Below are 12,903 nucleotides of genomic sequence, written 5' to 3' on the forward strand. Positions count from 1 at the left end.
ATGTCACAAATAATTTGATTTCTGTACCCATGTTCGCTCTCCTGCTTCCTATTTCTTTTGTTTTGTTTTCTCATTTACATCAGTATGAATTATTGACGCGGATTATTGCAGCTGTATATAATATTAAAGATATTGTTAAAGAAGGTTTCCTTTAACTGCAACTAAATCTGACTGAGCTTTGAGATATGATTTCAGAAATCTATGAATATGAAAATATCACTGAGTGCAAAATAGCAAGCCGCTATGAGTAAATCACCATGTTCATGACGACATTCATTTGTGCAATTTATAGGTGCAATATACTTTCATACTTGCAACAAACACGAAAAACTTTATTTGCAGTAAAGAGACAACACTTTTTCATCTAGTTGAAGAAACCTGCATGGCATGTGTTGTCTTTATATAAAAGTCATACAGTAATACCTTATCTATTATACTGAGAGAGTGGAAAGACCAATTTTATTGAACAAGGTATGTCAAGGTATGATCCGTGATGTCAAAGTGATGGCACACCCACAAATAAAGAACTCATGCTAATCGTTGCTGGATATAAATATGGATTTATTCCCACTTCTATCCTCGTTTTTAAAGCTAAAGCATCCAGCGGTGATTAGGATTCTGGAATGAACTTGAAAACTTTCAAGAAATGTTTGACCTAAAGTATGATACCCAATTTAACTGAAAAGTCTGAGTTAGATAATTATTACAATTTGCAAATAGTTGTCCAACAATAACAACGACGAAAAATGAAATTAATACGTGTTTGCTGGAAAACAATAACAAATATGATGAAAACATTATGAATGTACCTCTGCTTGAACTCAAGCACAGTGGAATTAAACATTACATGCCGCTGACAAAATGCTACATGGACACATTACTCCGACGCTTCCATATATCACTGGGATCTTAATGATACTGAGTTAATACTGGGAGTGGGGCAATGAGGAGCTTGAAGGGATACATGGTGAACAACAATTTTGAAATTCAAGCTTGCAGATGCGAGAAGTCTGATTAATGAATGATTTAAACAAGCTGAGAGAAAAGGATGAGAAATATGGATGTGGATTTTAGAAGTCTTGCTGGAAAACAGAATTTGCTTTTGAAAGTGAACTGAAAAAATATACATTTTGATTAAGACTCACTAAAACAGCGGTATGTATTCTTCTTCAGAAGAATTTAACAAGAAAGAAACGATATAAATATGTGACCATTGCTCTGACTATCCTGATAATACGAAAACGAGTACTGGGTTAAACAAATGAACAGCAGTAGTTTCTGAAGAGGATAATGAGGGTGTCTACTGAGAGCGAAAATACAGACTGGAAAGACAAACGAAACCACCTTTATTTGTGATAGCGGCAGTTTGATAGAGGCAGCAGAGATGACGACGATCGCGATGTCTACGGTTATGACGACAATAAGGACACTGCTGATAGTTACATCACGAACAATGAGGGCGAAGTTACATAAACTGCAGGTAGCAAATACAGTGTATAAAGTGGAAAAATATCATATCGTTTTCATGTATAATTTGTTGATGTTTATGTAAATAAATACTTATTATTTTTTCCCGGTATGTCAGATGAAATGTTTACAAAAGTTGGGAAGAAATGAAAGAAAATAACACAGTGATATTGTGTTAAAATTTAAACAAAGCAGGTTCAGCACATATTGAAAATATTCTTCCTCATAATAAATAAATGAAAAAGAACCAGAGAGTATGTAAAGAGACTACAAAATTGAAGATACATCTTTTGAACAAGTAAACAACAAATTTCAATCAATAGTCCTTTTCAGTTATTGCAGGGTGCACGTATGCACAACGCTAAAACCAGTGTAGTTACTACAGAGTCCACAAACACATTTATTGTAAATTCATGAACGAGTAAGAGTTTCTGTTTAAATTTTGTTTTCCAACCGAACTCTCTGTTTGAAAATACAAGATTTCCAACCTACTCCTCATTGTGTCTTCAGATCTAGGAACACCTATATCTTAAAGTTGCTATTACACATTGTGTCTTCAGATCTAGGCACACCTATATCTTAAAATTGCTATTACACATTGTGTCTTCAGATATGGGCCAACATCTGTCTTAAAGCTACTATTAAATGGTGTGCCTTCAGAGTTCAGCACACCTATATTTGAAGTTATGGGGGTGAGCATTCTAGTAATGGTTTTCAAACAGTATACCGTGGGACACGTAACATATAGCTTGGCTATCTAATATTACTTTAATTACACTATTTAGTATGTTTTTCTCTAAAATAATTTTCCTTAGCTGCCTAAAACATCTGCTGAGAGAAAATACAAAGAGTTATACATCTAGTCAAATATTTCAACTCTACTTGACTATTTTTGACACTATTTTTAGAGACTTTCCGTGATCAATATATGTCTAATTAGTCCTGATAAACACTGTATATTATACGGGGTTGGAACTATACTGTTGGCGGGAAAATCCGATTAGAAGACAATACAAAACTTCGATTTGTGTTGAGGTTTAGGCATTATGGAATCCTCTTATAGTAGGAAGCAATCGATGTCACAACAAAGGACGTCGTCAGTGCTCATCAACGAGGCTCAGTAGAAATGACAAAACTTTGTAGCTGAATATAAAAGCCATCGTTACACCATATGAAAAGAGTCATTTAGCTGAAAGGTTTGATACCAGTTCAAATTTCCGTAAATAGGGAAGTAGTGATTTATAAAGAATGCTTGTCAGGTTATGTATAACGATTTATCTTTGAATTGAAGTTATATTTGTGATATAGTTACATATCAATAAGCATTACAACCCAGGCAAAATGCTACTGAGGCAACATTCTACTAAGGCAGTCATTCTAATGAGGCAACATTCTACTGAGGCATCATTCTACTCAGGCAACATTCTACTGAGGCAGTCATTCTAATGAGGCAGCATTTTACTCAGGCAGCATTACTGAGGCAACATTCTACTGAGGCCAGTTTAGAGTCTTATTGTTAGGTATATTTACATATTTCATAGATATAAAATTCTTTCAAACAGTATATCATTTTATTTAGGATTTACACACGGTAATTTAGGATTTAGACACTGTAGTTTAGTATTTACCTACGTTAATTTAGGATTTACATATGATAACAGTATACTGTAGCATAAATAACCAGTTTTCTAAACAAATGAAAAAAGAAACAAAACAAAAAAGCAAATGTTAAGAACAACTAAAATGAAATTGGATACTAAATAACAATTACAACGAATTTGATACGCAGACAACACTTTTCTTCCTAACTTTCCTTTTCTGCTTTTATTTTCTCATATTGTATATGTTTTTGTTATTTTTGTTTCACTGTGAATACAACTTGAATAACAATTGTCATCTCGTTGTAAGGCTGTTTCTTTGACGGATACTTAGTAATTTGGCATGTTAATACGTAATTACAAGACGTTCATATAAAATAACTTAAGAAATACTCCGAAATAACTTATTTACACCACGCACGATAAAAATAGCAAATGCCTTTGGTTTCATAATTTCCAATAAATATCGCATCTGAAAACTAAAACTACTCCGTCATATCGAAGAAAAACAGTTTGGTATACAGTATTTGAGACATAGGTATCAAAGGATAACGATTTCAGTTGGTTCATTTGAATCTGATCGAAGAATATATTGATAATTAAAATTCTTTTATTTTTTTATTTTAACCAAGCGAAATGTTTTGCTCACCTGTCTTCAGTGGAAAAATATAACAATTAGTAATATTTGACATCAGTTGATGTTTGTTCACCTAATTATAGGTAGAAACATGCTCCGCATTTTCGAAATGCAATAATTAGATATCCTCGTGAGCTAAAGAGTAAACTCCGGGATGAACAGTTTGTACTTTAGTGAAATGTGTCTTAAAAGTTTAATTCTTTTAAAAGGAAATAATTACAATTTACTAGCTAAATGGTGAAAATAATATCTGATTTAAACATAAAGAAGTTTCGGTAGAAATTTTTACATATTTTGTCAAATAGAAAAATAAATGTCTGTCATAAAGAAGAAAGACCTTTGTGTGTAAATCTAGTAAATTTCCTTTGTTTCATTTTTGACTGAGCAGCTGAGTACATGCCTTTATGAATGACACTTGTCATTCAGTCTGTTGGTCCCTCTTATAAAACACTGTGCAGATCCCTAGTTTATCAGAGGTACGTCCATGCCAGTTGAACTCTTGTTAACACATGTACAAACTATTACCGTCCACTATCACTATACAATGTCCGATGACCAAATATATTTTTGAACGTTTATTTTCTATTCTTTTTGATTTAGCACTTATGAATAAACTCCAGTATATACTGGTAAGATGTTATATTGTAAGACTAATCTCTCTCTCTCCCTCTCTCTCTCTCTCTCTCTCTCTCACACACACACACACACACACAAAGCCGGAACTGTTACAATTCCATCTCTATTTTTGTACGTTTATTTTCAATTAGTACCGTTGAAGCCCCGATCAATCAACTCTATAAGAACAGATTGATTGGTAAAATACAATAGTATAGGATCAATTTATCTCTCTTTTCCTCTCTCTCTCTCTCTCTTACGCACAAAAACACCGGAACACATTACCAATAATAGACGATAACATTTTTCAGCTCACTAATAATTCAATTTTTGTTTTATGTTAGGTACGTGAATTTAACCAATCATAAATATTTCGTGATAATCTTAGGAAACCATTACTTTTCTTTGCACGATTATCAGAAAACAATTTCATAAAACTAAATGATGTTACGCAGAAACAGTAAAGTTTCATGTAAAATGATAAACCGACATGCCTTCCTTCAAATAATTTATTAGTTTCGCATCTGAGGCAACATGAAACCTGATTTAAAATTTAAAATCAATTATGGTTGGTAAAATGTCACGCTGAAACAAATTACAAAGAGGAAATATAATGGAAAAAAGAAACAAAATTCCGAATGAAGCTAATCGTGAGACGTTACCTTATAAGACTCTTTATTATATTCGCCTGCTCAGTGCCTTCATATGCAATAATAGAAAACTATTCTCGTGAATAATATGAAACCTTTATCTGTATTACTGTATAAGTCGCAATGCTTCATACTTTTTGTTAATTTTTGGTGAGTTTAAAGTGGTCGAGTCAGTGTATGAACAATTATTGGTAAAAATATTAATAAGAGATTTCTTAAATATGTTGCAAAGTTTTATTAAGAGGACGTCTGTATCAAAATGAGAGAACGAAATTATAATTATGGCTTCTATGTATTGATGGTGTATAAATAATTAAAGCATATAAAAACTTTTCAAAAATATTGTAACTCAATTGTTCTTTGTAATGCTATCACTGGATTAATCATGTATAAGTTAGATGGACAAAAAAAAGTTTCCTTTTATCAATGTAACGCCATCACTGGATTAGCCAGTTATTAGTTTATTTGACAAGGAAGTTTTCGATGTCAATGTACCGCTATCACTGGATTAACAGGTTATTAGTTAGATTGACGAAGAAGTGTATCGCTATCACAGAATTAGCCAGTTACTAGATATTAGCAAAGAAGCCTTCCATATTAATGTAAAGCCATCACTCTATTATCCACTTAACAGACATTTACAAAGAAGTTTCACATTTCAATGTAACGCCATCACTGGATGAACCAGATATAAAAAGTAATAATGGAAAATCTCTCTATATCAACATAACAATCTCATTGAGTATCAAGTCATTAAATATAAAAAATAAGCTTTCTGTGTCAATGACCCACTTCAGGTCATGATGAAATTGTAATAGGAATCAGTGCCTTGAGAATAACAATATATTACATTGGACTTGTTAAAGCGACGGACTTTAAGGATCCTACAGCAGTTGAGTTAATCCATGTCCCTCATGTTCATGAGTAAAACATACTCCAGACCGAAATATTGTTCAGGGAGGTGGTAGACAAATAGGTGATGAATATGTGCGACAGAACCCTCGAAGAAGGCCCAGGAGTCGAAGCCCCAGCAATATTTTGCATGTTAAGTGTCGTTAGGGCATAATTTGAACACTCTAGGTGTAAAGAAAACTTACTGTAGAAAACGTTTCGTTTTCTCCTGCTAATTTGTGAAAATTGGAGGTAGAGTCATTCATTGAGAAAATCAAACAACATCACAAAATCCTCTAATCATTCTTCTCACAAAGGATAACAAACAAACACACAGGCTTATTTACTATAAAACATTGCTTATTACGTTGATAACAATACACGCTTTCATTATCTAACAATGCTTTACGGAAAAGGAGAAGAGAAATAAGAAGTAAAATAAAATGTTGGAATGAAATTGAATATAAAACCTTAATCGCCAAAGACTTCCATTGGTATCTTCGTGCCTGCACATACATACACCCATATGAGACCATTGCCTTTCATTAGAGCAACATATATTAACCTCATGACAGATCAGTTTTTTTATTAGAACCCATCATCGATTTAGAGATTTGCAACGTAGCTCTTAATTTGTATAACGCTACCTCTTTTTATAATCAAAGGATAATGGTCATTTTGGTGTGGATAAAATGAAATATTACTTTTACTTATTGAAGATATACGCTATACATTTATATTAATAGTCTTTTATAAATAATTGCCACTACCATCAAAATAAATAATACAAGATACAATAAACAATGTGTAGTCTCCCCGCTATTGTACTGTATGAAATCAATTTCATCAAAACAACTGTAACTCAAATAATGTTAGTAGAACAGTGGCTGGAATCTTGAAAGCCATCAGACGTTTAGGAAGGAAAGGAGAAGATCTGAAGAAATAAATAAAGAAAGAAATTTAAAGTATTTCATTTGCCCGTGATCGAAGGAGTATTACTTGTTCTTATTAAAGCAATATATTATCCCTATCCAATAACGGCAGATCCTCCTTCAATGGTCTTCAGATTTCGCAATCAGTAACAAGTTTCGTGGAATTTAAAGCCATATTTCATTTCATACATCGCGGCCAGTATATTTAGTGGAGACAAATAGAGGGAAGATTCTGGGAACAACCACCGGCCCACGTGAAGCTACTGACAAGCTTTCTCACATGCTCACGTTGGTCGAGCCGAGACTAGAACTCACGCGCAAGAGCTGCGATATATGAGTGATCTGTAAGGACAAATGCCTTAAAGAACCAGGTCACATGAGGTCCCTCCAATCAATAACAAGATACGCAGGTAACTATGCCTTCATCATATTCCAACTATTACTTCCTTCGTTCCTTTGACGAAGCAATCAAATAACAAAGAACAAGTTCTATACATTTTCTCACCTTAGGAAAACACAAACACCTAACGATTTCCAATACTGCATTCCTTGAGAGGTTTATAAGAATTTGAATTATGTCAAGCAAACGAAAACGAAAGAAAGGATTGCGAACATGATATTGAATCTGTTCTTTTATCTTAAAAGATTTTATTTTTCTGTTTTGATTCTATCGTTTAACTATATTTCGCCAGCAAAATCATATTTTCTTTATTTGAAGAATATATTATACTTTCTGGACTAAACTTGATTTTTGTAACATCCATATACTTGGTTTTACCATTTGTTAGGCATTTACCAGAAGCCCACAATTTCAGCAGTACTTCTTTCTACGAATAATTAAAGAATAATCGGAAAGGACTTAAAGAATGACAGTACAAAACTCTTTCCTAATAAAAAGCTGTGTATTTAGATGTTACGTTGATAGTTGACAGCGAGTGAGTATTTCTTAAATTGAAAAAAATACCATAGGAAATCAGTAACATAGCGCATTCGTTCCATTCATGCAGTGAGTTAATCGAATGTTTCCTTTTCTTTGAAAAATGAAAGGTTTCAGCCAGATTTTAACGTTGGCATGGTAACCACGCAACAAGACTACTGCACCCGAATATAAACTTTTGTCTAGCGTTAACACTGTGAAAACTACGAAAATCATTGCAAGTACCTAATGGGACGACATGTCTCTAAAGTAAAGCAGTTCTATCTATCTATCTATCTATCTATCTATCTTTCTATCTATCTGTCTATCTCTCTCTCTCTCTCTCTCTCGCTCTCGCTCTCTCTCTCTCTCTCTCTCTCTATATATATATATATATATTTCTAATTAGTATACCATTGTCAGGGTGATCTGATCGAAATAGATCACACGGCTTTGAGACCGTGACGTTCATGCACCTCGAACTGTGTGACCGTAAAGAATGGTGGATTAAAAGGCGAACAATTACCCATATTGTTCCTTTCACCTCTACATCTCAGGATATAAGCACAAGTGCTTATAAATATGAGAGATAAAGTTGTGCTACCAGTCCATACCACAACTAGTTATACGACCATCTCAGTCTTAGGTTACCAGTCCATACCATTACTAGTTATTCAACGAACTCATTCTTACGTTATCAGTCCATACCATTCCTGGTTATTCAACCAACTCAATCTTATGTTATCAGTCCAAATCAATACTAGTAATTCGACTTACTCATCTGTATTTTGTCTTATAGCTGAAGTCTGTATACGTTGTATGAACTTAGAAACGTTGACAAAATAACTGAGACTCCTACATAATAGAAGAACGAAAACGTGTTATATAGATAACCAACATTTCGAGATATAGGGAATATTAATTGCTTAATGTTTCTCTAGAGGTGACTGATTTTCGCGATGGAAACTTCCTTCCAGACATCATCAAAGGGATTTTATTATTCATGATTATGAATAAAATGATTATTTTAGGTTTCTTACTTCATTTGTCAGAAATACAAAGATAACAAGTCCAAAATAAAAATGCACGTTAACTTCATAATGGAAAAATGCAGTATTGTATCTAGATGGATTATCAATCCATTGGATGCTAAAACAATAGCATGATTAGTTACCCAGCATATAAAAACGAATATGAAAGGATGTGTGTGAGAGAGAGAGAGAGAGAGACAGAGACAGACAGACAGACAGACAGAGAGAGGGCCATTGTTCTGGTTTATTCTCTTATTAACCATTTAGTCCTATTCTAGAAATCCGTAGTGCCTTGACTTACAGCTGGAAAAAATTCCTGCCATCAAGGTGATGTATAACCTCTTCTTCTAAATGAAATACATTCTTTATATAACCCAATAACTGTGTAAGCCGTTTCAAAGAGCTTTGGATAGAAGCTCACAATATCAATGGCTCTTTTGTGTCCATAATCCAAGGATAATAGGAATTAGGGATTTTAGGACGAAAGTGTATTACGTTTCCTTATTAATGCAGTTTGTAGTCGACATCCAATAATAGCATAGCTGATAGTCAGTCAATGTATCTCAGTGTTCATCAATAAATAACTGGAAACGCTGGGGAAAATGTGCAGGCATTCATGTGTTGTTCCAGAAGAAGCCGATTTCTGAGTCTGGGCGGCAATTGGAGCGGGCCAATTATATCAGAAGAAGTATTATATTTGCATGGAGGAATAATGTTATCATAATATCATCAATGCCACATATCCAACAATTGGATGTGCTTTTATATTGCAGTCATGTATATATGTAATTACATTGGAACTAATCGCATTTATAATCTTTTCGAAAAGTAACCTAAGCTTATACGTTCCAGGTTATTACAGCTAACCTTCACCAACAGAAAAGACACTCCAACTAATGTTCGGGGTAAAATGATATTCAACCCTGACCCATTGGGTTTTCTGTATAAGTACGGACATTTCGTGATAATGATTTTTCCATTTACAATACTTTAGTATGGAAGCACGCCAGAGTCACATGAATTCTCTTGGGCTGACCCTATTAACTCCATTAATTTTATAAAGTTACCATAGAATATATAACGATTATGAATCTGCTTATTACAAGTGAAAAAGAAAAAATAAACCTAATACACATTGTAACTAGAACACAAAAGCGAAGAAAAATGAAAGAAATATAGAAAAGTGATTTAAAGGACATAGAATAATAAATCATGCGAGGCAAACTTAGTACAGAAAGCAGTTTATTGACAATTTCTTTCAAGACTGAATAAAATACAACAAACATGTAGCATGATATCCCACACAGTCACATTATCCTGACACCAGGCCGACAAGTCCTAATTCTAACCTCTTAATGCTAAGCCTAGCGAGGCAGCTGTTAGTACCATTTTTGTAAGTCTTTGGTATGACTCAGCCGGGGTTCAAACCCATGACCTCCCGCTTCCGAGGTGGACGCTCTAACCACTAGGCCACCAGAGCGGTACTACAACAAATGAATAAATGGATTGACAAAACTGAACAAAGTACTACAGATCTGATTCAGGCCATCATCCAGTATTCCCTAACATGAAAAACTCATAAAAAGTATGTGAAAATGGTTGAATGGTAAATTAAAAGAGAAAAAAGGAAAACGTATTACCAAACAGACCATATTATTCTGACCCATGAAAAGAAATCCATCGCTCCAAATGTTTAAACTTTTAATGTATACTTTACACCTCCAAACTAATGAATAGAACACTATTTGTTAACTTTCTAACAGATAATTTTCAAAGTTTTCTGAGCCCCAAATATGTAAGCGGGTAATGAAAGTATAGAGTGTGTATTTGAAACAAAAGAATTCCGTTGAAAGAATACATTTTTTAAACTTACGTTTACTTTACTTCTTTATTATAATATTCGGCGACTTACTTTGGCTGAAAATTCTTCAACTTAAGGAACTCTCGGTCCTTTGCATCTTTTAACTCCACGATCTTCCTTTCAAAATCCCTCATGCTGAATTATGTCACTCAAACGTCTAATCACTAAGAATTAATCCGTGTTTCTCAAACGCTGTTCATAATCCCATTCGGGGGTAAAAAGTAGAAGCCTTTTACACGCAATCGGAAACGATTCCAGTCTCGCTACCCTTTTACAGGAGACAATCACTTTAGAGGGAAGCCATATCGAAAAAGCCGGCAGCTTGAATGGCGAGGTTTCTATCTACAACTACTTAGTTGGATGGCTACATACATGACGACATTGGTATATTTGCATGCTTTCCTTAACAAATCCCATGAAGTTTTCCGATGTGGATGTGGTTTCAGTAGCATGCGTAATGGGGTCGCCTGAAAATAAAAAATTATATATTTAAATATTAAAGCCACCAAATCTATATATGTCAATAGTAACGTTTCGGATATTTTTGGGGTTTGTAATCTGGATTCTTATTGAAATAAATGGTGTTCCTGAATGACTCCAACAGCAAAAGGAGAGCAAAATAAAACTTAAACAATATTCACTTCCTCAAGAATAGATAAAACTCTTATCATAACCATCATAACCCACCCTAAATAAGTGCTATTCTCCTTTCTGCAGCATAGGAGGGATTATATTCAAGGAAATTGAGCAATTTTTAAGCATTTTGCTTGCAATATTAATGGCGATGTAGTATATAGCCGCAAAATCAATATTTCCATAGACGCAACGTAGTTAAACACTTGGGAGATTCGCACACACACTCATATATATATATATATATATATATATATATATATATATATATATATATATATATATATATATATATATATATATATATATATATATATATATATATGTGTGTGTGTGTGTGTGTGTGTGTGTGCGAGAGTGATTTATGTATGCGTGTGTTCCTTTAAATTCTTATACCCTTATTGTAGTTCGCATTCGCTTGCATTGGATACTATCAGATATGCCTTTTAATGTGGGATATTTGAATTACCACACTTGTAAATCATAATATAAGTTTCTAAACAATCTATACATGGATACATTTGACTCTTTAAAATCTATATGAAGCTGAGTTTTTTATGAACCCTATTTACCATGGGATAAAACTTAATTATTTTCACAATGAACCCATTAGTTATCCAATTGTCGTCGTAAGCAATATCTATGTGCTGTATACGTGGTCAATATTTACTATATATTTGGATAAGTTTGATCTGTCGTTGCGGATATGTTACGAAATTTATACCATACATAATATGTCAAAGAAACTAGAATATATTCTATAATTTAGTTCAATAAGAAAAGATGGAAGGAAGGTGCTTGACTACCGTTGTCTCCTCTCACATTAAAATATGTTTGAGAGTTATGGAGAATATACATTATTAAGTCAATAAAGATTGTTTGTGGTTGCTGTCTAAAGAGAAATTAGTTGTTTCAATACCGTTGAAACATCCATATCGTTAAAAATAAATTTGTTTATTGACAAACCGTCTTAAACAATTATACCCTTTCTAATAAGTGGTTAGCGAACCGGACTCACGAATGAAAGGTATCATGTTCAAATCCTACCATCGAACTAACCTGGCTCAGCTACCGTGGTGTGTCCTTTTACTGTTACTAACATATATACTTGCGTTGCTGAGCCGTAAAATACCAAACCAAACCTTTTATAATATATATCCCTCTGAAAGGAATTTCTTTAAATTCAGGATTAGTACACTGTGTGGCTCTAGCTATAGAGGGGTACGATGCCAGGTCTGGCTATCAAGACAAGTGGTTCTACTACATGTACAAATGAGGCCACACACAAAACAATCCGGTATGTAATTTACCACTCAGCTTCCTAATTAAAAGTTCTATTCACAAGTACATTCAGAGAGAAAATGATACAGATCAGTTAATTCTTCTCTAAGGATGAAGTCCTCCGAGATCGAATATTTGATAATAGAGCAGAGTTGTGATATATATATATATATATATATATATATATATATATATATATATATATATATATATATATATATATATATATATATCGCAAATGTTCTTAAATGCATTTTGAATTCATGCTAGAGTGAAGCAAATATCACAAGATTTTCATAGGTACACAAATGATCAAATTGATTTTACGAAAAGGTCAAATTATTTAAACTAGGAGTCATACAACAATTGTCAGGCACTATTTCTCTGACAT

General features: G+C 33.4%; 1 protein-coding gene across 1 annotated transcript in view; it reads right to left on the bottom strand.

Annotated features, from left to right (window-relative positions):
* LOC149787804 (vesicular glutamate transporter 2-like) overlaps positions 1 to 12,903 on the bottom strand; it is a 127,469-nt gene that overhangs the window by 55,279 nt on the left and 59,287 nt on the right. Inside the window, exon 2 of the mRNA XM_089974013.1 lies at positions 10,650 to 11,065. Coding sequence (XP_089830139.1) covers positions 10,650 to 10,732 — 83 coding nt within the window. The 5' untranslated portion in view covers positions 10,733 to 11,065. The remainder of the gene's footprint in view (positions 1 to 10,649; positions 11,066 to 12,903) is intronic.

Source organism: Sinohyriopsis cumingii, chromosome 11 (assembly GCF_028554795.1).
Source record: "Sinohyriopsis cumingii isolate HCF-2022 chromosome 11, ASM2855479v2, whole genome shotgun sequence".
In the NCBI taxonomy this organism is placed as follows: Eukaryota; Metazoa; Mollusca; class Bivalvia; order Unionida; family Unionidae; genus Sinohyriopsis; species Sinohyriopsis cumingii.